Source organism: Phragmites australis, chromosome 15 (genome assembly GCF_958298935.1).
Source record: "Phragmites australis chromosome 15, lpPhrAust1.1, whole genome shotgun sequence".
Classification (NCBI taxonomy): Eukaryota; Viridiplantae; Streptophyta; class Magnoliopsida; order Poales; family Poaceae; genus Phragmites; species Phragmites australis.
Genome location: NC_084935.1, coordinates 14,759,912 through 14,787,759, shown reverse-complemented (window position 1 = coordinate 14,787,759; position 27,848 = coordinate 14,759,912). Strand labels below are relative to the sequence as shown.

Below are 27,848 nucleotides of genomic sequence, written 5' to 3'. Positions count from 1 at the left end.
TATATGCCTCCGCTCACGAAAGCAGCTAGGGTTTTTGGCTCGGAGCTCCCGCCGCCGCCAGGACGCACGGACGGAGGAGGAAGCCACAGCCCGGCAGCCATGGTCAGCGACCCACTCATCTCCTACCCCACCTTGTATCTTCCATCTCAGGATCCAGTAGTTCTTTTCCCATTCTCTCTCTCTGCGCTTGTCGTACATGATCTTGGATGCGTTCGGGGTCGCCTTTCTTCGTTTTTGCCGAGCTGTTTAGTGAGCGAGCGCTTCGTTCCTCTGCTATTGGCTAATCGGTGGGTAAATTGCGATTGGTTTGATCGTTGGTATACGCTTAGTGCTCTTCTGTTTTGCTGAGTTCATGTTGGGGGTTTATGCATCTCGCGTGGTTTTAGCTTGTGGCTGTATTAACTTTGCTGGCTGTATAATATGTTGTTTGTGTTTCTTACCTTCTGTGATTACATTGTTCGAGTTAAAAATAATAATGCTTAACTTCAGTTAATTTTCAACGCCCAGTTCGTTTGGTACAACGATGGATGGTCATGATAGATTGATAGCCGACGATTGCATATGTATAAATAATGTTGTTTGATCAAGGAACTGGTTATAGCCATTTGTATAAAATTAGGTTTACGATCTTGAGTACTTGAGCTAAAGCCTGAACCAATTGATGTGCACTGCCTTGTATGTCTTAATTCAGTTAGCTGTAACATTAGCTGATGATAATAGTTCTATTATAATTAACCCTCTAACTGTGTTCCAAGGTAGAATTGTCACCAATGTGTTATGTGGCAAGGTGCTAGTCAATCACCTTTGTATCTTACATTCTTAACGGAAAGAATACCCAGTGTTGTTTCAGATTATATGTGTCTAGAAAGACAAGGACTGACTTCAAGTATAACAATATAGCTAACTTTTGTTTTTATAAGGTGAAAATGTGTATGTAACCATGTGTTATTTATCAGTTGTGGTGTCTACATTGAGTTTTTATAGATTGTCTGTGCGATCCATGATTTGATCTTTGAACTTGTGCGATGTTGTGCACGAGTCTTCCCATGTATAATTGGCATCCATAATCCATTTTAATAAATTAACATATGTATTTTGTGGAACCCTTCTTCGGGACACTGTATTTGTACAATTGCTTTTGGAAACAAAGAGAGTACATCACACACATACATTTGCTTTTTTTGAACAAAAGAACACCACAGAATTAAAATCGATTTCTAGGGAAAAAAAGAAGGCCGCACACATACTGCAGCTTTCTAGAAAAAGAAAGAACACCACACACATAAAATTGCTTTTCGGAAAAGATAGAACATCGCATGTTTGTACGATGTTTTAAATCTACTATGTATTACTCCCTCCATTTTTCTTATAGGATGCACATGCGTTCCAATATTTATAGTTTTTAATTTTTTACCAACAATTAGCTTATCAATTTATAGATTTTGTTATATAAAATTGGTACCATTATTGTCATATTTGAATGTATTTTTCTTTGATCATGATTTTAGTGTCATGGACAATGTAATATAAGAGAAATTAGTGGTCAAAGTTTATTATTAGATACCACAATGAGTCAAACCGCGTCTTACGTTTTGAAATAGAGGGAGTAGTCGTTTGCAGCGGTGACAGGGTATTGATGACTTTTCTATCAGCACAAAATATTATCACTTCCCTAAAAGCGTTAGTTCATGGCTTTCATGTACAAAACTGTATGTAAATTACAGAAACTCCAGTTAGCAAAGGTTAAGGAGCATGCATCAAATAATTGCAACAGGCCGATCCAGGTAAATGTAAGTTGATCCTAATTGATCACGTGACAAATTAGGCTGTTCCGATTTTAGATGGAGCAATCTGAATACTTTTTCTTTTAAACAGATTATATTCTAGGCACTTTAGCCTCTTCAACTATTTTCTAGAATTTCTGTGCACTTTAATCTATTTCCTTCCATTCTTGCTATCGCTGAATAAAACAACATACATTTGGAACTGGAGAGGGAGCTTATACTGGTACCAAAATTAAGAACGTTAATGTGGTCTTATAACACCAAGCGTAAACACTGTATGCATTGACTCCTAATATTTAATGGAAATGCACAAACAAGCGAGAGACATGGCTAGTCCTTTCTTTGATAGCCATTATCATCATCTACGCGGGTTATTTCTCCCTCAAAGTGAGCTTGGACGATGTGTTGAAATTTTTCTTTTTTTCAATACAGATGGAATTATATTAAAAATAGAAAAAATGCATCCTCATATTACATAGAAGTTCCTAAGAAATAAGGAACATAATCAAGTCCTCTTCTTCACCTCTGGCAACCTCCATCGTTGTCTACCTTGCCCTACAGTAGCTGAGTGGAGCAGATAGTTGGAACTCGAAGTCGAAATCTTGTACCAAGTTTGACGAGAACTCCCAACCCTTGCATAGCAGAAATAGACAACACATCGAATCCACTATTAAGATGCATTTGAGACTGTAAACGAATATCAGCGGTGTCCTTGTCGAAGAGGTAAAGGATCAAAACTGACGTGACCTTTATCAGATTGACCATATCTAGTAGCCCAGAGATAAACTCCGCGGCTGACAGTGATGAAGCCGTCAATCCAGAACAATAATTTGCACAATGGGATGATGATGAAGCTCTCCAACCCTACCGCAAAGAGAGAGAGAAAAGCAAACCTCTCACACAATTTGCCGAAAACACCACCGTCGATAACATCATCATCACAAAAGAAGAGCTGGAGGAACTCAATCCTATATGATCGCTGCACCACCGAGCCTTCATAGGGAATTCTAGTAAATTGTACCTTTATTAGAGGGAACACGAATCCTACTAGTAGATCTATGAGAAGGATGGGAACTCACTCCTCCTCACTGCTAGCGAGGTCACTACGGGTGGAGGCCGGAGGAGGAGGAGGGCAAGGATGCGGCATGAAAGCCCTAGATCGAAGAGGGGTCACGGAGGCTCAATGTGTGTAAACATAAATAGTTTATTCTTCTTCTTTTTCTTGAGTCCAGCTGCATGAGATCAGGCATCATCGGGAGTGCTTCCTAGGCAAGTCATTGTTGTTGTGTTGAGATTGGCTGCCAAATGTGGCAGATTTGATTGGGTCAGATAAGTAAGGAAGGAGGGAAGCATCTCTTGGTGGGGTGCTAGTGTCGGTGGATTATGACTATCACGGTTCAAATCTTGGTGTGCACAGTTTATGCACACACGAGGGCTTTCGGTGGTAAAAATGTATATGCATGTGATAGTGACGCACACATAGATGTATGAGCGTGATGGCGTGTGTAGTGGTGTGTGCTCTTGTGCATCACTTGTAATAAGGTAAAGATAAGTATGGAAGGAGGCGGTTTCACGCAACAAAAGAAAGCGACTTGATGGTCGAGACTTGTATATATAGGTAGGATGTTGTAGGGGTTCCGCCACAAGCAGCTTACACAACAACGGAGGGTTAACCAGAGAAGTAATACTTCATTTTCCTCTTTTATGAAGTGGCAACTATTGCATTTTTCACATTGCACGTTCTTCCTTTTTTTACTTTTTGGTTCCATTGGAGTTGGCTAATTAAACTAATTACAGGTCTTGCAAGGTTTGGCGGTAGGACGAAGGTAACTCACCATGGCTACGTTTGTCTTTGATGTCTCGAAAGACGCGAGTAGTTTCCAGAGTTTCATAAAAAAACTGCGGAAACATGCCCAAGATGAGAATAACCCCACCCTCGTGGATGGGGTCTCCAGGCTAACCGCTGAGGCGGACAATCCGGAAACGTTTGATCTCAATGTACGTTCTGGGTACAACGAGGTCACCCTGAGAGTGCGGATTGACAACCTCTATGTCATCGGCTTTAAAACCACTGAGAATAGGTGGTTTGAGTTCCTCCATGACAACAACAGAGCCCCTATGATACAAGGGTCGACCTCACTGACGTACAACGGGAGCTACACAAGTAACGGCATTGGTTCGTTGGATGAGGTAATTCTACTTTTTTAGGCATTGGGATCCACTCTTTCTCCCGTCTATTAAAAATTAGGTCATCCTTGTACTTTTGTCGAGCTTCCGTACGGAGATTTTTACTATATTTGCCAAAATGCGACAATGCTCCATATTAGCATATCACAATATTGTTTCCTTCCCTACAAAAAAATATATTTTTCGTTTTTGGTTGTAGCAAACAGGGAAATCGATTTTTCAACTAAATAATTCTAATACGATCGTGGATAGGACAATATATACTACGGGCGGAAAAGTTGATACACCGTGTCTTTTTGTTTGGAAATTTTGCATTATTATTTTTTTGTCAAAGACGTGTATGAGATGTCATGTTGATGTCCGGAACAACAAGTACAAAACAACGGAGATGGTAATCCCTCTGATACTATTTTATATCATTTGTCAATTGTTAAACAATTATCTGGATAGTTAGTACCGGAGGTATTTCCAATATTCAAGAATAGAATCATATTCCTGTTTGCAGACCAAATAAAATGAAAATTGAAAACTTGATATGTCCTCAACATAAGCATGTTTTCCTGTATTAACAAAAATTGCATTTATGTCTGCAAACCATATACTCCATCCATTTTGTAATATTTGTCAAGTCCATATACCTAGGTGGCATAATACTCAAATAATATTTAATAGAATTATATAAAAATTGCACTTATTAGATAGTTCAGTACTTCATCTATCTAACAAGAATAAGAATGATCCAATTCCATAAAAAATACTTAACTTTTCTATATCCTAAGTATGCGAACCAGAAAATACTGTGAAACAGAGGTAGTAAAATTAAATTTAAAAAACCTGATTGATCTTAACATACAACCTTTTTTACCACAAAATTCTACAATTCATTTTGCCTTCTAAATTGCTAGCTCGTGAAGGCATTTGGGTTGATAAGATAGTAAATACAAATTTGAATTCGAATAGTAGACTAGTGCTGGAACCGTTGTTCGGATAAAAAAGCTGCATGCCATATTTGCATTCTAGGTACGCTACAACACAAGTGGCATGTACACTACAGCACAATATTATGTCTATATCTACTAGCTGTATTAGAAATATATTGTAAAAATATGGTACTTTTGGATTGACCAATCATCAAACTCAGGACCTCATGGAAACAAAACTATATACATAATTCCCTTAACCAACTCAACCTCACATCACAATTTACTTATATTAGTAGTATAATTGTTATGAGTAGTATACTAGATGTCTCAAACGTTTAAATAGTGTCTCTAGATTATTAACAATATGCCTCAAATTATGTCTCTATGAAATAAGGTCAAATTGACAGTGTCTCAAAAATATATCTACATAATTTTATATTTACATTTTATAAAATTCCTTAAAAATATCTCAATTGTTCAAAACGTCTAAAACAGTGCCTTTATATTTGAGGTGTCACAGGAAGTGATTTTACAGTGTAATATGTCAATTTCATAGAGACAAATCAGAAAATGTCTTAAAAATATCTCTACATGAGGTTTTTTGTCGTAGTATGAGATATGAGGTGATTATATATGACGACTTAGCCATTTTCCACCCTAATTGGTGCACGACGTCTGATACGTGTCCATCTCTATAATAGTAAAACCAGATGAGATGTCATACTCTCTCAGCCATTCGGTTATGTTTCGACAGCCTATATCAAATATGCAGATTATTTTTGCTCATTTTGTACACGGCCCATGTGTAACGCGCATAATGCTATTCCACAAGCAGGGACAAGCTATTCTTGGCCGGACGGCTGTAGTTGACGCTATCAATGGCCTGGCCAATTTCAGAGGAACAACCGATGATACGACGAGAGCTCGGCTGCGTGCACTGATTGTGAACTTCATCGAGTCCACCAGGTTCGACGACATCGCCAACCGTGTCGACCTCCAGATGAGAAGCCCATCTGGACCTGCCGCAGACCGGCAGCTGACACAACGGGATATCAGCCTGATCCGCAACTGGGGCAAACTGTCGCGAGCCTTGATTAATCGTGTCAATAACCCCGAAGGGCCGAACCCCTTCCTTCGATTCCAAAATTTGGGGATACAAAATGCCTTGGATGCAGCCGCGGTGCTTGGCATGGTGCTCATTGGGGTCGTGAGGAGCAACCTGCAGCGCCAACGGCGCTCCACCAGCGGTGGCAACAGCAAGGACACCGACACCGCAGGCCTCACGCTTGCCGAGGTTGTTGGGGTGCTCATTAGGAACATCGACGGCGAAAACCCCGGCGATCTCTACGGGACGATCAGCATCACCGACGGCTTCGGTACCGTGAAGCTGTTCAACCGGGACAAGAGGAACACCCAGTCGGTCGGCCCTGGGGGCTGGGCCGACCTCACCTGGCCGGCTCTAGCGATCTTCGGTGCCGACGACTTGATCATCGACGTCGACCTCATGGACCACGACACCCTGTCCCCTGACGACGAGGTGGCGCGCGGGCAGGTGGCCTGGAACTCCCGTGACGCCTTGAGCCGCGACTATGACAGGATCCAGAGGAAGCAGGTCAAGGGCCAAAGTGGTTCCGTGGAGGTGCAGTTCGCAGTGCTGACCGACGCCGTGGTGGCCACCGTGGAGGTCGTGATGCTGGACGGCGACGGAGAGAACGTCCCGGACGTCTACGGCAAAATCACTGCGTCGACCGTTATGCCGTACTGCGGCGGACGGCTGGAGTACAAACTGTTCGATAAGCAGCGAGGCCAGTCCGTCGGCGTGCCAAAAGGTACGGCCATACCACCGCAGCGGAAGGTCATCTCCGCACCGCTGTGCTCGATGCTTCAAGTCTCCGCCGACTTGTGGGACGCGGACAGTTTCCCCGACCTCTCCCACGACGACCACATCGCGAATGGCTCTGTGGCCTTCACCCCACGTCTCGCGGGCAACGACAATGCAGATATCAAAGGCCCGTACGGCAGGGTGAGGGTGTACGTCACTTGGTCACTCTAGTTGAAGCACGTATCTATATATGCAAGCAAGAATAAGCACGGCCTCACGTACAGGCCAGGGAGGATGCAGGGGGTCATGTACATGCCACCCTTCTCCCAGAGCAATGTCTACAGCTAGCTCGCTGTGTTGTGATCAGCGAGCAGATAAATAAACCAAGATCTGAGCGTGCTCGGATCTTGAGGGGCTTGTGAGCATCTCGTGTGGAGGGAGCGTCCATCGTCGTGCTACTCCAACCCATCTGGTCGAGTGAGCAGAGCAGACATGGTCTTCTTCGGAAACTTGGCCTATCCTTGTTGAACACCCCCTGAATTACTTGCTCTACATTTGTCCTTGTTTTGTTTCGTCGGTTGTGTACTGGTCTTTCAATGTAAATTATGTTTGCTACATGCTCAAATATATTATGGGAGTGCCTATTAAGATCATCTCCAAAGTCTCCTAATCTTACTTCTAATAGTTAAATTCAAGAAATTTTATCTCAAATCTTAGCTCCAACAGCCTCCCAATCTCACTCCCAATATTTACCAACTCTAAAATCATCCCTCCCGCCAGCTACTTGTGGGGAGCATCCCCTCACTCCCAAAAACGCCCGACCGCCCCGGGCCCACCCCTCATCCTCCACAGCAAGGCTGACGCTCTTGGCTCCTCTCCACATCATGGTGTAGGGCGGTGGCAGAATTTGCCCTGAGGCCCGGGGAGCAAGCAGGATTTAGGGAGCGACAGGGCCGACATGGAGAAGTGGAGTGCCAGATGGGGCGGCGTGGAGGCGTGGAGGTGAGGAGCGGGCGACAGAGGAGAGAGTCTGTCTGTTGTTGTTGTGTGTGAGAAGGGACAGAGCGGCGATAGCTTGAGGACGGGGCGACAGCTTTAGGACCTTCCCGATGCCGCGTCGCTCGAGCGCCTCCTCGGTGACCTCCAGAAGTCACGACTCGAGCCCGACGCACCTCTCTTCTCCGACCTCATCTCCGCCTTCGTGTTCTTCCTTGGGTTCTTCCTTGCCGACGAGGTGGTGGATTTGGGTGGAGAGATGAGAGGAGGCAGTGGATCTCGTTGTTGCTCTGCTACTTGTATGCAAGAGTTCGGGAGAGTGATGAAGTTGCGGTTGAGCGCGGTGGTGCAGCTGCTACAAGGAACATGGAGATGGCATAGGGGATTTGGTGCTCTTCAGCGGGGAGATGCAATGGAGAGGGAGATGGTGCTACTGGATTTGGTAAACTCACGAGGAGATGGATTGGAGAAGCTAGCTATAGATTTGCTTGGATAGATGCTCTGCTCTGTCCTTGATTATGTGTTGCTCGATGCGAGAGAGGAAAGGGAGAGGGGAGGGGGATGACGGCTGGGGGATTGAGGTACAGAGAGTCTGTTGGAGAGTGTAACAATATAGGGGAGGGTATTTTTTTTAGAATGGCTCCTTACATGGGAATATAGGGAATAAGTTTAAAGGAGGCTCCTGGAGATGCTCTAATTAGGTGATTTCTTCTTCTTTTTTGACAAAAGAACCATTTCCCGCTATTATTGAAAGCTGCGTACAAAGGTTACCCTCCTGGCGCCGCCATCAACGCCTCCACCACACTGGTGCTTATCTCCTTCACCATCTCCACCGCATGCACTACTACAGAAACTATTTTTTGGACACCCAGGGTGCCTTTCCACAGGCGGCTCATATGACAAATCACATAAGTAGTTGACTGGCCCCCCTGCAGTTTCGGGCCGCCTATCTAAACAAATTTTTATAGGCGGCTGCTTACGACAGGCGCCTGTAGTAATGGGATGATTTCCAAATACGGGCAACATCAGAAGCTGCATATGTAAAAGGTCATTTCTAGAGACGGTTCCTTATGTGAACCGCCTTTGTTAATGTGATGATTTTTAGAGGTAGTTCCTTATGTGACACGTCTTTGGTAAATTTTTTCATAAATAGTCAGATGGGGACAAACTTTATGTGAAACGACATATGAGTTATCATCGTATCAAATTGAAATTGTAATCTTTTTTACATAATTTGTAATTTATATTCACGTAAAACCAACTGGTACTCTCATTTGAACAATTTGTATTGCATTTTTCTTAATTTGAACCTTAATTTTATTGGATTTGTGATATAGTGCATATGATATATGATATGTGGTGCTAGAACAGGCACACCCTTTTAATTTTTCTGGATTCACCACTGGACACAAATCAATCCACTAGTGTCGAAGCAAAAAGACCTAATATTTTATTTGATCTATAGTTTTCTACATGTACGTATCGGAAGGCTGATGCAATGAAGATTGGGTGGTGCATGAAGAACTCAATGTAATGATGATTTGATCTAGTGGAAGATTACACGAAACGCACAGTTGATCAAATACGATAACAAAAGATACAAGTACAGAGGAGACAAATCTTTATTAATTACCTTTTTGTGTATGTTGCAACGAGAATGTCTCCTTATATATGTATAGAACTTGGCCGCCCATGAGCCCCGCCCTATGGGTACACCCAGCTCCCGTGGCCGAGGTGGCCGCGATAGATCCTTCCTGAGACCGGTTATTCAACAATAATACAGCATCTGCACACGATGAAAGAGGGAGGGAACTCATTGTTCACCGCATGTCATGCCATCGCACCATCTGTATCATATTGCTAGCAAACACGCACATATGACAGCATCATTGTATATATATACACATATACATATACATGTATATGTATATGGTGCTGCCTAGGTAATAGTACTAAAGCACTATAGGTGCGTCCTCCTCCTCCCTCCAGCGGAAAGGCCAGAGAGAGAGGAACTTGAGTGCAGTGGATCATTCAGTTTGGGTTCACGTAGATCCCAATGGCATCCAGCAAACTTCCAGCGCGCCCAAAGAACCCATCGATGCGGCCGTTGTCCTGCACCGGGATGCGGAAAGGAGTTCCTTCATTGGCGCCGTACGGACCGTACGTACCTTTGTCGGTAACAAATGTAAGAGACTTCAGCATGTTATCAGTATAATAAGCTGGACCCGTTGTCCCGGAGATCTCCCTCAGGCAGTCCCAAGACCCGAGGTTAACCTGCACAAGACACGGGTGATGGAACATATCATCTCAGCAGTACACGGGTGTCATACTCCCTTAGTTCCAAAACACATGATGTTTTAAGTTAAGCATAAATATTACGGTTAAAGATAAAATGACTATCTCACTCATTATAAATATTATTCATTGTATAGGAAATAAAAGTTGCATTAAAAATTAATATTATTCATTGTATAGGAAATAAGATTTGTATTGGAAAGAAAGTTACTTACTATAGGCGTAAGACTGAAATACTCACTATTACAAAACCGGCCTTATATGCTATCGGTGGGTGAACACCGTAAGCGGGGATCCTGAGGGACCCCCTTTTAAGATTCGACTAGGGGATGATTCTGAATCTACCTCGTACGTGGATTTGATGCGAGTATGTGAGATATAGGCTGGACGGATGATCGTCTGCTAGTGAGAGTAAATGCTCAAGGGATTTTAGACAGGTTCGGGCCGCACGGAGCGTAATACCTTACTCCTGTGTGTATGCTATTAATGCTCTGGGAATGCCTCTCTCTGGATCACTGTATTACAAGGTTTTTTTTGTCTAAGTCTAGAGCTTCGGTCTTGCTTCGAGTTTGGTGAACCTCTGCTCTGCTTCTCAGACTTGTGTGCTGTGCTCGTCTGGAACTTGTTCAACCAGTTCTTCTCTGGAGTGCACCCCCTTTATCCCGTTGGGGGAGGCTTGACGTGCCCAGAAAGGAGGGCACGAGTTCCCATGAGCCATAAATGTAAAACAACCATCATGGGGTTGCAGTTTGACGTTACAAGGGGTTGAAAATGAGTCCTCGGCCGGTCCTGTCACCCATTACGCCAACTTCAGCAGGTGCAGAGGGGGGGCCCACCGGGCAGCCGACGAGCAACCCCGCATGCCCGCTCAGTCAGAGCAGGTCTAACGTAGCAGGGGGGCAGGCGACACGCCTCGAGCCCAGCGACGATATCTCCAAGCCGTTTCCTTTACGGGCCCCGCAGGGTGACGCGCGACGGGACCTATCGCATTAAATGTCCCCACGCCTTCCTGCCAAGCGGTGGCAGGGACTGACGTACTCAGTACGACAGGCGTGGCGAGGAGTGGATGGAAGTGACAGGCCACTGTTCTCGGGTCCTCGGGGAACTCTGGGTACTCGGGGACCACTATTCATGGCCCTGAGCACCCCTCCTGGAACTTTGTTTTCTTGAGTCTTCGGGGAACTACGTGTACTCGGGGACCACTGTTCATAGCCCTAGGCACTCCTCCCGGAACTAGGTCTTCTCGGGCCTCGGGGAGATGATCCCCGAGGGAAGGCGCCACGTGGCATTCTGCTGTCCTAACCTTGGGACTCGGGGACCTCTGATTCCCGTGTCACCGACATATGCCGACCCATCACTGTTGGTATTTAATGGACCGGCAGTGATGGAGCATCACTACTGGTTCATAAGCGGGTGAGAAGAATCAGTCAATGTGGCTTATGAACCAGCAGTGATGAAGGGCATCACTGTCATCTGACGGTTTGAACCAGCAGTAATGTCTTGCTGTAGCTTCACTGCCTAGTGAGGGCACTGGCCGGTAATGATACCTCGACTATCATTGCCGGTTCTAGCCACGAACCGACAGTGATAGTTCATCAAGTATCACTGTCGGTTCGTATTACAAACCGACAGTGAAACTTGATTACCGGTTCGTAATGGACGACAACTTATCTTAAAAAATTCATAACCTTTTCATACGAAGTCGGATAGGGATAAAATTTATATGAAAATTATAAGCTTCGACTAAATCTACAACTTTATAGTTGAAAAGTTTTGCATTTGAAGTCATTAGATGTCCAAATATTCGTTTGAAGTTTCAGATATATGAAATCAAAAGAATTGCATATGCTATTATTATCACTAGTACTTCTATGATGGAATAGTAAGGACGTATCATGTGAGTTGAGAGGATCCGAGTTCGAGTTCCATGAACCGCAAAAAAAAAATTGTCTTTTTAATGCAAAAAATCATGTGACTTGTGACTTGCAACGGCGCACGGGGGGTTTTTCGGATGAAAAAATTAAAAAAATTTGCTTTTTTTGCCAAAAAAATGTCGATTGTGGACGGACTATCACTGCTGGCTAAAGCCTTCAGTTGGCAAGGATAACCCCTTCACTGCCGGTCCCTGAGCCGGTACTGATAGTCGGGGACTATCACTGCCTATTACCCACTGCCGTCTGCAAAACTGGCAGTGAAGGCCACTTCAGAGCCGACAGTGAAGGTATTTTTTGTAATAGTGACTTCGACTAATGTTACATCAAAATCGTAGAACACCATCTATTTTCAACATTATAGAAGACGCTAAAACGTCATCTATTTTGAGCCGAAGGGAGTAGTTGCATACTACTACATAAATAGTTTTCAAAGTTGGGTGATAACTCATTTACAGAGACATTTAGCCACCCGTCTCTAGTCGAAGGTCTGTGAAAATGGACAATTTTTACATGCGCAAAAGAGATCATCTGGGAAAACCGATTACTACATACGGTTCACTTAAGGAACCACCTATGAAAATCGATTTCTACAAACGGTTCACTTAAGAAACCGCAATTTTGTTTTCACCCGATGCTTCTCATCCCACCACTTTCGAATGCTTCTTGTCATTTTCTCAGACAGCTCTTTATTTGGAGCCATCTGATCTAATCTTTACACAAATAACCTATAAAATTGTCTATGTATAGGAACGTTTCACTAAATAATTTATATAATAGTGTATATTGATTAATTAAAGACAATGCCAGCGTCGTCCTTGGAAAGAGAAAGGAGTTCACACTCACAACGTCAGAAATAGAGAGAACATTCACACACCTCGTCTGCAGAGCCATCGTCGCTACCCCATGGGCCCTCCTGGTACATTTTCCCATCCGTTGCTCCATAATAAAAGGAAATCGAGCGGATGCAGATACTGTCGGTTGTGACTTTCACACAAACCAGCTGCTCGGGAGTCGCCCTGACATCCCGACAACTGCCGCAGTTGCCACCCCATGGCCCAATCTTGGCAGGCTTGCCCTGTATGCACCAAGGAGTGAACCATGAATTGACAAGAATATAACTCAAAATGAAATTATTCAATTTACTATCAAAATATGGTCCTCCGTTACAAGGGGAGGCTTGTTTATCTCCATCGTCTTTTTTTTTTTTAAAAAAAAGGAACAGCGTGGAGGAAAATATCACAGACCATGTTGAGACTATATGTGTAGAAAAGTGATGTTGTTCGTTAGATGACTCCACGGAGCAATGGAGAATCCCATATATATAAGCGACCACCCCAATGACACTATTAGAAATACCCGGTTTACCTAACTTGTTGTACCAGCGAAATGCTGAAAAACAGTAGGGAAGCAGTATTAGTGTGATGTACCTCCTTTCAACATCACCCAATCAAAGATAGAGCGAATATTGGAACATTATTTTTTGGATACGACTAATGCACGGCCGTGCATGCTATTAGCACCTTGTCCGCACGCCAAAAAAGGAATCTTTCTTTTGCCGCGCGCGGACCGCGCGTATGGCCAAAAGCCTTTATTCTCTCCGGCGCGGGAGCGCGTTTGCGCGCGGAGCGCGCCTGGTAACTGGTGGGCCCACCAAAAATCGATCGGAGGCGCTGGAATAGGCTTGCCCAAACCACGCGCCGCCGCCAGCATGCAAAAAAAGCAATCGCGAAGGCAAAAGCTAGGGTTCCGGCGGAAAAAGCAAAAAAGTCTCCATTGGAGCAGCACAAAGCTAAACAGATTTACCTAAAAAAATCAAGTATGCTTTAGTAGCTTCCCAGATTCTTTGATGGTTGATCAGCTTTACATCGTTTTTGTCTCAACCGACGAGGGATTCTCAGAGTGACACTGAAAAAGTTTGCATGGATTTCCTCTACCTAAAATCTACATGTTTGCTTCCTGGAAACAACATTTAGCCTGTATGACTGAAATTGTATCATAACTTGCCTGCACAAAAGGGAAAAAACAGCACGCAAACTTGCTTTTGTCATCCTGTTGGTACCCTTCTTATTATACCTGATGCAACTGACTACACAGACCTGCAGAATTGGGGAAAAACTGCATATGAGAATGAGCTATCCCTGTTCCTATTTGATGTAAATTACAAAACAAATTAAATAGAAAAAGAGGAAGAAAGTTTATGCTCAATAGAATCTGGCTTATTTTGCTTCTCTGAACTGGTTTAATGTTACTGAAGACATTAGATCTGCCTTTACAGGTCATCAAAATAGCTTGTATCTACTTAAAGAAGCTTGTATTTATCTTAAAAAGTTACATCTTCTAAAATTTGTTCAACCCTGTCAGGTTTTTTCTGCATGTTTTGCTTCACTGAATGAACACAATATAGTTTGTGCATATTTGCTTCTCAGATGGTTAATGACCGTAGAAAAAAAAAGAACAGAAATTGTACTTCAAAAAAAGGACATACCCTAGATTTGCTTCCTGATCTGGTTCCAGATATATGTATATGAATTCTCCAATGATACAATTTATTTGTGCTGCGAAACACAAAACCTGATTCAGCATGCGTGATTGTACTACGTAAAAAAAAAAAAGTAAAACCATGCATGATTTTCTTGCTTATGAAGATATGCACTACTGAAGAAACATTTATGTATTTATGTAGGTTTCAAAGAGATGGATCTAAACCAGCTGCCACCTGACTTTGACTATGATTTCATCTCAAGACATACTGAAGATGCAATTGAGAGCAGTCCAAAAAATTGCACTCAGCCTCCCCCTATCCAGCAAGACTCCCCAAGCATTTCTGATGTTAGACTCTCTTTGGAAGAAACACATTTACAAGATGTTCAGCAAGAAAATGCCGATAACACACTGGTTGCTGTAGGAGATAATGTTGTTTCAGATATTACTGGACAAGTTCTGCATGAAGAGGGTGAGGTGTGGTCTACGCCGCAAGTCCTCTATACTGGTATGACATTTGGCAGTGTAGTAGAAGCAAGAGGATACTACAATGCATATGCTAAGAGAATTGGTTTCTCAATAAGGACAAATACCTCGCGCAGATCAGGAATTACAAAAGTGCTGGAAAAAATCCAGTTTGTCTGCAACAAAGAAGGGAAAGGGAAGAAAAGCAAAACTGATGAAAATACTGAGGAGCCCACAGATGATTCAGATGAAGATGATTCTGAACAAGATGATGTTGATCTACCGCATGAGCGAGCCATTAAACAGGGTGGGGGGGACATGGTGGCAAGAAAAGGAAAAGGGAGAAAATGAAGTATACGCAATGCAAAGCAAGGATGACTGTGAAGCTAATTGGTGCTAGGTGGCATGTAATTTATTTCATAGCTGAGCACAATCATCCACTCATTACGAAGACCTCACTAACAAAATGGCTTAGATCACACAAAGGCATATCTAAGGAAGAAAAGGCTTTCATCACTATGCTGCATGGCTGTAACATGACCACAGGGCGCATTATGCAGCTAATGGCTGAGTTCTATGGCTCCATTGAACTAGTACCGTACGTAGGCAAAGATGTCAGTAACTTCCGGTCCACACTTCGTACCACTGAAAAGTAAAAAGACATGCAAGAAACACTAGACTACTTTGAAGAGTTGAAAGTGCAAGATGACCCTGATTTCTTCTACAAGTTCAAGTTGGACAATGATTATAAGATTCAGAACCTATTCTGGGTGGATGGTTCAGCAAGGAAGGCGTATGAGGCATATGGTGACTGTGTTTCATTCGATACGACATACATGACTAATATGTATGACATGCCCTTTGCCCCCTTCATTGGAATAAATAGACATGCTCAATCATTCCAGCTAGGATGCGCATTCCTAAGGGATGAGAAGACAGATAGCTTTGTTTGGCTTTTCAAAGCATTCCTTGAAGCGATGAAAGGCAAGGCTCCCCTTAATATAATAACAGATCAGGATGGGGCTATGAGGCGGGCAATTGAGCTTGTCTTCCCTAATACAAATCATCGAAACTGCCGGTGGCACATAATGGATAAAGCTTCTGGAACAATTGGTTCATACCTTTCATCTAATCAAGAATTGAAGGATGAGTTTACAGACTGTATTAACTACAGTGTAACACCTAAAGAATTTGAGGTGAAATGGGATGCTATGATTAATAAGCATGGCCTGGGGGACATACAGCATTTTCAGCATTTGTATAGCATCAGAAAGAGTTTTGTTCAAGCGTACTATATGCATTGTTTCTATCCTTTCCTCCAATCAACTCAGAGAAGTGAAGGGTTTAATGCAGTGCTGAAGAGATATGTGAATCCAAACTTATCAATACTGTTATTTGTGAAACAGGATGAGAAAATTCAGCAAAAGTGCCTTGTTGCTCAAGATGGTCAGGACTTTAGGACTGATGATAATGAACGACACACATGATCAAAGTACCCTATTGAGAAATATGCATCAACTGTGTACACAAAAGGTATTTTCTATAAATTCTCAAAGGAATTTGAAAAGACTGCAGAATATGATGTGCAGGAGCATGAAGTGCCCTACCAATACAAGCTAGTACCGAATGACAAATTTGTTGAAGACTATGGGACTAGGTCATATATTGTGACAGCAATTGAAGAAGAAACAAGTTACTATTGTGAGTGCAGCAAGTTTGATAGGGATGGGATAATTTGCTGCCACATCATGAAGATTTTGATCAGATTTGGTGTGAAGACCCTGTCTGAAAGATACATATTGAAAAGATGGACAGAACAAGTAATTCCTGTTGACACAGATATGTCTGCTGATGCAAACATTTCTGTTGATATTGCGGCTAGTAGTATGTCTTTGCAGAACAAGAAAACACTGAGATTCAGCAACCTTGCTTCTGCACTTGCAAAATTTGCACGTGAAGGTTCAAACTCAGATGATGCTCATTCTATTGTTACTAAGCACATCAAAATGATGCAATCTGAACTTGCAGATCTAAAGAAGAGGAAGAGTAAGAGGAAGAAGACAACTGTTGTTCCTAGCAATGACTTTTCTGTTGCAAATGTATCTCAGTCTCTTTCTAATGCAGCTACGACAACTTCACCTCCTGGTCATGGCTCTACAGCTGCTATGTCTACTCCTAACCCAAATGTGCCTGCTCCTGCAGATTTTCAAGATGCTTCATATCCTGATAGTTCAAGATTAATAAGGAATCCGCCAAGATCAGTAACTAAAGGGAGGAAGAAGTCAAAAAGGCTGTCTAACGGGAAGAATGTGCAACCAAAGAGAAAGAACAAATGCAGCATTTGTCACTCTGAGAATCACAATGCTGCAAAATGTCCTGGAAAAATAACTAAAAGAATCCCAAGCAAGGAGATGCAGCTATTCACATGACATTAGTATGCTTCGTTGTAGGTTTGTGGCAGGAGGAATGTATGCAGTGGAGTTTTCTTAAGAGTTTGTGTTAATCTGCTTAGTTAGAGTAGTAAACTGCTTTCTGCAGTCTAGTAAAGTGTTTTTTTTTGTTTAAAAGTGTTTTTTACAGACTATTAAAGTGATTTTTGTTAGAGGAATATATTGTTATTGAACTGTTGTGTTAACACAACAATCCAGGACACTCAATCACTCACATCAATCCACTCCCCCAAATGAGTACACGTAGCAAGCTCAATAGTCATCTAGTTCGCTGGATACATAGGTAAATAGCACATAGGTAAAATGTATTTTCAATTTTGCTTTCTTAACAGGTAATATATATTTTCAGAGTCAACTACATTTCAGCAGCGGGTCGGAAAAAAAGAAGATAGATGTTACCTAAATGATGTTGAGCTTTGTCTTCCAGCGCGTTATGTTTTCAGGGTGACTTAGCCATTTGTATGTCAGTAGTTTGCGTATGTTTGGCATATCTTTTTCCTTGAATGTGGGTAGCTTACGACCGTCCCAGTGTTCACAATGCATAAGCATATGGAAACCGCAGTCATATCTATGAAAGAAAAAAAAACTGTACACATTGCCAATGAAAACATCAAACAAAGTTGCAAAAAAGCATTATGATAACTTACATATTGCTCTGCAACGGAACCTCGATGTCTATTAGTCGATAGCTATCTATCTTCTTCTTCGATTGCGTATAATATGTGATCCACAGATGCTTGATTGCAGATACCAAAGTACTGCAGCAACTTTTCAGCTTGTTATCATGTAGGGACCTCATTGAGTCAAGTACCTCAAAAGCACAAGAATGATACAAGTTACTTGTGCTGAATATGAATAGAAGACCTTATTGATAATGAACATAATGACTTTAGAAAAGTACCTCAAACCGTTGTTCCCGTAAGTTCAAAGACAATAGAAAGTAGTGCCCAACTTCTTCGTGGAGACCCTCGACCTCCCACATTTGAAGTACAGGGAACATTACCTAGAAAAAAATGGAGAAAAACATATTGTGTCTAAGAAATGCCAAAAAATGTGAGGAAAAAAAGAAAAAGAATGTTACCAATTTAGATCTGTCAAGATGGGTCAAGCCTCTCATGAATGCCCTCTTTATATCCCTATGATCCATTTCGCCCCTCAGGAGTCGATGCTGCACATAGAAAAAAATACAGGAAAGAATTTATAAACATTTAGAAACCCATGTTGTGTCTTTTCCTGGGTATGTATAGAGGCAAAAAAAAAAAGAAAAAGAATACTCACAGCAACCCTTAGTGGCAGTAAACGTTTAGCATGGCTTGTATTATCAGGTTCGTTCAACAGATGAATCCCAATTTCAGCTACAGTGTTGATTAACTTCCCCCCTGGTTTGACTGACTTTGAGAGATGATTTAAGGTGACCCAAAAGTCCCATACATTGATTATAATATCACTGCATGAACATTGAGAACAAAAAAGAAGAAAAGGTTTAACTTAGTCAAAAAAAAAAAGACCCACTTGGTAAAGGTCAGATGTTCAAGAACATGGGAAAAATACTTATCAGTTGTATGGATTTGCTTATGAGCATGGAACAACTTGCTTTCAGTTTACTGTCATTTTGCTTATTGATTGAAAATTCCAAAAAGTTGCTTCGACTTGTATAGAATTTGCTGTACAAGTATGAAAAACTTGCTTGTCCAAAATGCATGCATTAGCTTGTAGATAGGCAACAGAAATGCTTCTCCAAGTCACTAAAATTGCTTTTTCGAAGACATTACTACTGCTTACAGTTTCTGAAATAATTACTTTTATACATAGTACAGATAAGTAACTTAGTAAAAAATTAATCACTAACTTGCATAACAATGATAAGTAATTTGTTTAAAATATAATCACAAACTTGCTTAATCATAATTAATTACTTGTTTAATCATAACTTGTTTTACCGTGTTTTTGTTTTCTCTGTGTTTGGCAAATTACTTTTTATGCTAAAAAAGAAGAAGAAAGGCTTATACAAAATTGCAACTATTCGTGCTGAGCAGCTGATACAAAAGAACAGGGAGCTGATAAAAAAGAACAAGGTATGAAAAAAAGAATGGTGATGAATAAACAATAGAGAAATACATACTCTGTCTCATTGGAACTTTGGCTTGACCTTGTAGTCCTTCCAGTGGCTCTGCACACCGCGTTGTACACCATGCAAACAACTTTGCTGCATTTAAAGTTGTTCTTATTATCGTAGTCAATAAATGGAGACCTCATTGTAGCTGGGATCTTCAGAAGCCTTCTGGGGGCTGCTGTACCAGATGTACTTGGAGCAGTAGAAGGTTCAAGATTGATTGCTGCTAGGGTTTTTTCTGCAATTTCATCAGTTTAAACTACTGCAATGCTTTGCATAATTGCTGCAGCTTCATGCATCTTCTTTTCTTCTATGTGCCTTCTTGCATCTTCTTCCATTTTGTGTAACAATTCCTCAGGTTTATTTGCAGCGTTCTTTTCTTCTATGTGCCTTCTTGCATCTTGTTCTATTTTCTGTAGCAATTCCTCAGGTATGTTTGCAAATGAATCATCTGAGTCGTCCTTGTTACTGCATTCAAATTGTGGTGATGTGTCTTTCTTGACTATTGTACCAAGTACAGTGAGGTTCCTTAGGCCTTCTTCAACCTTTGTTTGCTCTAAATTTTTTTGTTCATCCTCAATCCCATCAGATTCAATATCAATGAACTTCATGATGTTACATTCTGGTGCCGGGAAATCCCAAGAATTGTTCCTAGCAATAGGTGGTGTAACATCTTTTGTCTCTAGGACATCATCTGTTGATTTGCTCTTGTTTAAAATGAAGTTTTCCTTCACACTATCTGCTGGGACAGGTAGCCTTAACCTCTCCCTCTTCAATTTCTTCCGAAGCTTCTCACTACAGTCATCTTGCTTAGCAACTCGCTTCTTAGTGCTGCTACTTATTCCATGCTGCACATCTTCTAGATGCTCTGGTAACAGTAGCTCTATGACTTTGTTGTTAGCCAATTCTCCAACTCCTTCTTCTTCATGAACAGCGGCTGTTCCTGATGCTCCCTGCTCCCTATCTAGTTCATATTGTCCTTGCTCCACACCTCTGTTCTTCCTTGTTCGCCTAACAGAGGTGTTTCCTTTTCCTCCATGTCTTCCTCAATATGTATTTCATCATCATTCCTATCTTGTTCTTGTTCTTCTTTGTCATGACCTCTCAGATTCTGCTCTTCTGATTCTGCATGCACACTGAACTCGTTGTTGCACTCCTTCTCACTCAACTCATCATCATATTTTCCCAAGTCCTCCCCCTCATGACCTGCACATGCTTCGTTTCCACTCTCTGAACCTTCCTCCTCATCCTCATCTTCGTTGGAGTCTACATCTTCATCCTCATAGTCTTCATCCCCATAGTCTTCGTCTTCATCGTCGTCGTCTTCGTGTTCATCATTGTCTTCATGTTTTTTGCTCATCCTCCTCCGCTTGGATTTCCTTTGACTTGGTTGATCATGGTACACAGAAGGTTGGTGTTCCCCCATAATTTCAGATACCACTCCTAAAAAGGTGCCCATCATTTGTGTGATGCCAATGCATACTTTGCTGACAGCTTCAGAGAGCTTCCTCTTTTTTTGCATTGAATTCATGTAAAAAAGCTTCTCCAAGTTACTAAAATATTTTTCAAACACTTTTAAAATGCTTAAAGGTACTAGCAAAAATGCTTAAACAATCAGTTCAACACAAAGCATGAGTGAAGGGTTGACTAAATTGCAAGATATGTTGCACTAAAAATGAGTAGAAATAACTTGACGATTATCAGGTAAAAAAAAAGTAAAAAAGTGACAGAATGATTATAATTTCATGTGACATTCATTGACCATGACAGAATACCATAAAACTTCAACATGATTATTACACCCTAATACAGGATAAAGTTTGAAACAATGTCGATTCCAACAAATAACAAAAGTTGGAAACTTAACTTTTTAGTAACACCACCAGAAAATGCTTCTCTTTAGGTAGAAAATGCTTCTCTTAAGGTAGTAAATGCTTTTCCAACAAATAACAAAATTGCTTTTTACACCTGGTAAATTTGCTTTTATATACCTGATAAATTTGCTTTTATAGTTACTACAAAATTGCTAGATGCAGATTGGAGTATTGAGATAAAAAAAAATTCATTATGATTTTGCCTATCATCGGATATGTAGCTTTGATCCAATACTTCTAGTGCCATATTCATGGTTGTTGTAAACGAGTAGGTGTAGCTTGAGATTTAACATTAAACTGCTTGAGAGGACAAAAGTGAAATGCTTTCAATTAATAAGGTGCATAACAAGAATATGGGACAGACCTCAGCTGGTAAGCCTGGAGTGACCTTAGATGAAACAAAGCTTTCAATATCATCCATATGTCCCAGAAGTGACTCCTGGACAACTGAGTGGCATGAACTTTTAAGCTGAAAAAAAAAGGAGACAGAACAACACGAAAGAAAAGTGAGATTTTGTGAACCCTCTTGCAGGGATAAAAACTTGTGCATATTAATCTGAACAAAAAAAAAGATTTGAGAATAAAGTTCACGCACTGTTAAGCTTCCAAATGACCCATTTCTGTTTTTGTCAAGCTTGATGACTTTATCGATGATTGTCCTCTTCCATGCCCCAATTCTTGGAATGCAATCAGGAATTTCATATCCGTCAATGACCAAGGAGTCTAGATACAGGAGCTGTACATATAAAAAGGAATTTAAAAAATCACAAACTACCAGAAAAAGAAATTATCTTGTGGAGTTCAAAAGATGAAAAAAGAAAAAGAAAAAGAAACTGCAGGACAAGCTTACCACAAGGAAAAATAAGCAACCCTTCACAGAGTTCCTTTTGTGCATTTGATGTGCAGATTGTCTCAACGAATCTACAACAAACTGACACCAATTCAATGTATTAACCTTGGATAAGTTGACCAGTGCAGGATAACATTTTTGACTGATGCCAAGGCAGGTGGTTGGGCACAGAAATGATGAAACAGCCAACATAAGCCATGTCCTTAGGTAATCTTCATCAGCATTCTTGTTAGCTTTCAGTCTCTTCACTATTGAACCAATCTTCGGTGCATTCTCAGTATCATATTTCTCATGTATAAAGTTGATGGCTTTTACATTGAAGTCATACAACACCTTGTCTCCCTTCTTTGGCAAGCCAAGAATCCTATGAACTGATTCAGCTGTGACACTGATCCTCCCCCTCCTCGGGATCACAATCTCACTGGATTCAGCATTGAAATTCCTTATCACCCACTTGGTAAGGTCAGATGGTAGTGTACTTGTCCCTATACTGAGCAACCCTCCAAAATCAACTTTTGTAATCATGTCACGCTGTGCACCTAACATGCATTTGTACAGCTTAACCAATCTTGATGGTGAAGCTCTGTTCCTGGCACCCTGAGTATGGGACATGGCATCATTTAAAAAAAAAGCTATACAAAAAGCCACGCTATAGAAAAACTAAAAAAGCACTGCAACACAATACTCCCCTTAAAAAATCATTACTTATAGCAGTTAAAAAAGGCATGATTTCCATGTTGTATTCCCTCCAAAAGCAGAAAAGCAAGTTAACATTGTTCAGATAGAAATTCAGACTTTTCCTATTTGAATCAGTACTTGATCAGCATCAACGCTTATCATAGAACTACTCTAAAGGTGAATCTTTACAAATGGAGTGTGACACCATCACACCAAAAAACTAGATGAACAAAAAAATCAGATCACATAGCGCAAAATTATAGAGACCATGGGCCCACTGAAGTAAAACAAAAATATAAAATGACTTTTGTTATACGCACCCCACACTGCCGACGATGGTTGCTACGTGATATAGAAGCCACATCCTCTTTTGTTATTTGCCTTGTCATTACCTATGAAAAAATTACAAACAAAAAATAGACACATGGAGATCAGAGGAGCTGTGTGAAAAAACAATGGAAGAAGAAAAATGATGAATAATTAAAAAAAGAAGATCAGCGTGTATGCATGTGGAATGTTACTTACCTGCTTAAACAAATTTGCTAATACGAAAAAAGTAATTTGCTTATCATACCATAAGCAATTTAGGCTACACAGTAAAAAGCATTAAAATGCTTATAATACATAAACAAATTGTCCTATTAGTAAGTGTTAAAAAAACAATGATAAAACATAGCATCAGGGGAGATGTCGAATAAAAAAATGAACCACACAGATTATATATATGTGATGACCCAGTAAATACATAACAAAGTTTTTTAACCATTCGACGATAATACATAAATGACATAAAGGAAAAAAAACCTTGGATATATGTATGAATGTAAATCCACTCATATCAATAGCAACTGTGAACAGGTTGTGCCCTATGACATGGGCTAGCTACAAAACAAGCATTGAACAAAAAAAAGAATGAAAAATGAAAAAAAAAAAACTCACCCAATGTTTGTTGACCTTAAAAAACCTTGTATATATGTATGAAAAAAAAAAGTGAGCATAAAACCATTGTATGAAGAGTGAATGGATCAGGCTATAACTATGATGTGTTTTAGGCAATTTTGTGCACACTTTCCAAGCATTTTTATGCAGTTTAGTTTAGCACTGGAATCGGAAACCCCACCCCTTACGTTAGACTAATTTGGGGGAAAAATTTGCATTCAGAGAATCGAGTACGCACATTCAGAGGATGCGAGGTTATCAACGATTTGCACTGGATCAGACAGGTTCCCCCCGAGCAAATGTGACAGAAGAGAAAATATAGTACGAATTTTGGGGAGAACCTCACCTTGCTGTTCAATCCTCAACCCCCCCCCCCCCCCCGCTTCCTTGCACAACTGATTTGCAATGGATCTATGCAAAAATCACGAATCAGGAAACCCTAGGTCATAAGAATGGGGAGAGAAAAAAACACATGCGAGAGAACCAAATATGTGCACACTCAGAGGAATCCACGAGCGGGTACAAAACGATTTGCACTGGATCATACCGTATTCCCGAACAGTTAAAATATGTGCGAGAAGCGAAAAAAATAACACATTCAGACGAATTTAGAGGGGGGGCTCACCTTCTGTGCAATCCTCCTCCCCGCCACGCTACTGATTTGCGCTAGATCAACAAAAAAACGCGAATCAGAAAACCCTAAAATCGCGCGAGAGAAGAAAAAACACAGCACATTCAAACGGATTTTGGGGGAAACTCACCTCCTGTGCAACCCTCCTCTCCCGCCGCGCTACCGATTTGCACTGGAACAACAGGAACGCGCGAATCAGAAGACGAGAGCACGCAGCTTGATTTTTTGTGTTGCGAGAGCGACGAACCTGGAGAAGAAGACGAGCGAAACGAAATGAACTAGCGCGGTTCCCGATGTTTGAAAAAGGCTCGCCTTGACGGTTCCGCGGCTAAAAGCTTCGCTGACGTGTGGGTCGGTATACGGGGCGCGGGCAGACGGACGTATCTCGGACGCGCGTATCTCAGTCGCCGTATGAGTCGCGCATGCACGGTCAGATGGAGAACGAACGGCGATCCGAGCGTGCATGCTGAGCGACGTGAGCATGCACGCTCGGAATTTAGTCATTGGGTTATTTTTTTTAAAGGTTTATAACAGCTGTTTACCATTAACGATCAGTAAGATCAGTAAGAATAACGGGGTAATAATACGCAAAGAAATCTAAACACCCGGCCATTCTCATCTATATAGCAGCTGCACATCATGTCATATTTACAGTCAAACCATGTATATGGATCATATTTCGCAGAACTCGCAAATACCACTCCAAACAATGGAGAATGACACTTCACCGTAGTCTATGAACAGAAAATTGTTGGTAAAAGCAATTTTGATATACTTCTGAAATTTCTCATAATTACATATCACCACATTGAAATTACATGCTTGGCCATGCAATCTTCTTCTACGTTTCTCCCTCTTGCCATGCGCTCCCATATCGACATCTAGAGAATATTGCATTTATTGAATGGGCAGCCAAACTTGTCTGGAATATCACATCTTGTTAATGAGCAGAAAATGCAAAGAATAAGTTCACAACTACTACCAATAATGGAGTGAGCTTTATAGAAAGAACATTTCGATAAGAAAAATATTTCTGGAATATTGTGTCAAGCTCACGACCGTGAGAGCAGACTAAATTCACCACTATTACAACAATGGAGCGAGCTTTCATGAAAAAACACAAATTAATTATAAAATATGCAAAACAGAACCTTACGCACTAACAATAGCATATGCACTCATTTTGATCTCTTCTGTCTGAAACTTTAAACAATTACTTGGACATCTTAATGACTTCAAATTAAAAAGTTTTCAACTACAAAGTTGTAGATCTCATCGAGGACTACAATTTTTTATAAAACTTGTCCCCATTTGATTTCATATAAAAAAGTTATAAACTTTGTAAGATAAATTATCATTCATTATCACTATCGGTTCGTAACACGGACCGGCAGTGATACCTGATACAAAATATCACTGCTGGTTCATGGCTAGAGCTGGCAGTGATAGTCAGCCCATCACTGCCGATTCATAAGAAGGACTAGCAGTGATATTATCACTGTCGGTTCGTAACTAGAATAGGTAGTGATAGTCAATTATCACTGCCGGTTCTTTTTGAATGAACTTTTAGTGCCGGTCTTTGATACGAACCATCAGTGATACTTCATCACTATCGGCTCATAAGGAACTGGCAGTGTGGATCAGTATATAAGGTCTATTCTGTAATAGTGATAAACACAAGATTGTTGGTGAATGCAATTTTGATCTACTTCTGCAATTACTCTTAATATCATATTTCTACATTGAAATTACATGCTTGCCCATGTCACCTTCTTCTTTCTCCTATCTTTCACCCTCTTGTTGTGTCCTCCCACTCCAACATATTTATGGTGAAATCATATGGATTATATTCTGGAGAAATTGCAAGATTCCATTCCAAACAATGTCGAATGACACATCTCCCTACTCTAAACACAGAAGATTGTTGGTAAATGCAATTTTGTTCCACTTCTTCAATTTCTCATAATTTTATATTACCACATTGTAATTACATGCTTCCTCATGTCATCTTCTTCTTTCTCCATCGTTTCTCCCTTTCTCCATTATTGGTAGTAGTTGCGAACAAATTCTTCTCCTATCGAGGTCGTGAGCTGGGATATGATATTCCAAAAATTACCGGAAGTCAACTCACTTCGTTACTGTAATGTGGAATTAATCTTTTTGTTTGCTAATTGTTCTTAACTTTACAATATGCCAGTTTATTTTTCATTGAGCTGCATTCTCCACATAACTTTTGGTGTATTTGTTTCTGTTCCGGTCGATATTTTTGTGCAACTCATGCGCTAATATTTCGTTTTTGGTTTGCTGCCTATGTTGTTTTACTTTGAACTAGCTAATGATACAAATTGTTAAGACTTGAGGAACTGTTAAATTTATTCATTCATTTGTTTGTTTTGCATGAGTTTTCTGTTCATTTTTTCATTTAGTTATGTTGGATTACGTATGATGTATTTATTTTGTAGGTGAATGTTCCGAAAACAAAGAAGACCTACTGCAAGAACAAGGAATGCAAGAAACACACCCTTCACAAGTTTACCCGGTGGGAAAGGATAGCCTTTCAGCTCAAGGGAAGCGTCGTTATGACCACAAGCAGTCTGGATATGGTGGGCAGACAAAGCCTGTTTTCCACAAGAAGGTTTGATATGAATTCCTTGCTCTGAGCAGCTTCCTCATTCCATGCGTAATTGCAGGCTGCTTTTAGAATAATAAATTCTGTAGTGTTGCTTCTTTGAGATTTATTTGCTTCTAGTCACTGATACTTTGGTGCCAAGCCAACAAAGAAGATTGTGCTGAAGCTGCAGTGCCAGAGCTGCAAGCACTACTCTCAGCACGCTATCAAGGTATATTTGTCTCAGCTCTGTTGTTGTTTTTCATCTTTCTTCTGCATTTAGTGTTCCAGCTATCTGATACTTCCATTGCAACTTCAGAGGTGCAAGCACTTCGAAATTGGTGGAGACAAGAAGGGCAAGGGAACATCTCTCTTCTAGTCTGATGTTAGGCTACATTGTCTGTCAAAAGTTACTATAAAGAATGCTTTGTCTTATTTCTTTTCTCTTGAGATACATCAGGTGGGATTATCTCTCTGGAATAGTATTAATTTACCCTAAGTTTTTGCATCAGCTATTTTGCCTTGATCCAGTGGTAATTGACCGGAAAGTCCCGTGTTAAAGTGTTATGCAATTAGGGTTTTTAACATGAGGTGGTTTACTGTAACATCAGTTCCCGTGGTGATATGCGCAGAGTGCAAATCAACCTGAAGTCGCACTCGTGATTGAGACGGGTAAGATTACTAGTGATGTCCAAAGCTGCCTCTGGTGGTCACTAATGAGATGGCACCGGTGACAAAAAACCGGTAGGTGCTTCTACTCCATGATCCACCCCTTGTAGGAGTTGCACCAATTTTGAACCACGAATCGAAGGTGGAAT

At 41.1% G+C, this 27,848-nt stretch overlaps 2 protein-coding genes across 3 annotated transcripts; one reads left to right on the top strand and one right to left on the bottom strand.

Moving 5' to 3' along the window:
* Positions 1–27,554, top strand: LOC133892944 (60 kDa jasmonate-induced protein-like). 2 transcript variants are annotated; one of them, XR_009904419.1, is made up of 4 exons: positions 1–102; positions 26,885–27,057; positions 27,206–27,262; positions 27,350–27,554. XR_009904419.1 is itself a non-coding variant. In XM_062333933.1 (3 exons), the coding sequence occupies exons 2-3, from the start codon at positions 3,621–3,623 to the stop codon at positions 6,945–6,947; spliced, it is 1,572 nt and encodes a 523-aa protein (XP_062189917.1). In that variant the 5' UTR covers positions 32–102; positions 3,582–3,620; the 3' UTR covers positions 6,948–7,369. The 2 variants fall into 2 exon arrangements, 1 of the variants encoding a protein (XP_062189917.1); XM_062333933.1 differs by lacking the exons at positions 26,885–27,057; positions 27,206–27,262; positions 27,350–27,554 and adding exons at positions 3,582–3,974; positions 5,730–7,369 and having other exon boundaries at positions 32–102.
* Positions 9,744–13,190, bottom strand: LOC133892326 (horcolin-like). The gene is made up of 3 exons (XM_062333024.1): positions 13,186–13,190; positions 12,816–13,016; positions 9,744–9,986 (listed from the first exon to the last, which is right to left on the bottom strand). Exons 1-3 carry the CDS (start codon positions 13,186–13,188, stop codon positions 9,744–9,746), a joined length of 447 nt encoding a protein of 148 aa, XP_062189008.1. The 5' UTR covers positions 13,189–13,190.
* Positions 27,555–27,848: the final 294 nt, after the last annotated feature.

What these genes read in the sequence shown, in the direction of transcription:
- LOC133892944 (XM_062333933.1), top strand. Translation starts at nt 3,621, where the DNA reads ATGGCTACGTTTGTCTTTGATGTCTCGAAAGACGCGAGTAGTTTCCAG. An exon ending in GCATTGGTTCGTTGGATGAG is followed by an intron (nt 3,975 to 5,729) that starts GTAATTCTACTT and finishes TTCCACAAGCAG; the next exon opens with GGACAAGCTATTCTTGGCCG.
- LOC133892326 (XM_062333024.1), bottom strand. An exon ending in ACGATGGCTCTGCAGACGAG is followed by an intron (nt 9,987 to 12,815) that starts GTGTGTGAATGT and finishes TGTCTTGTGCAG; the next exon opens with GTTAACCTCGGGTCTTGGGA.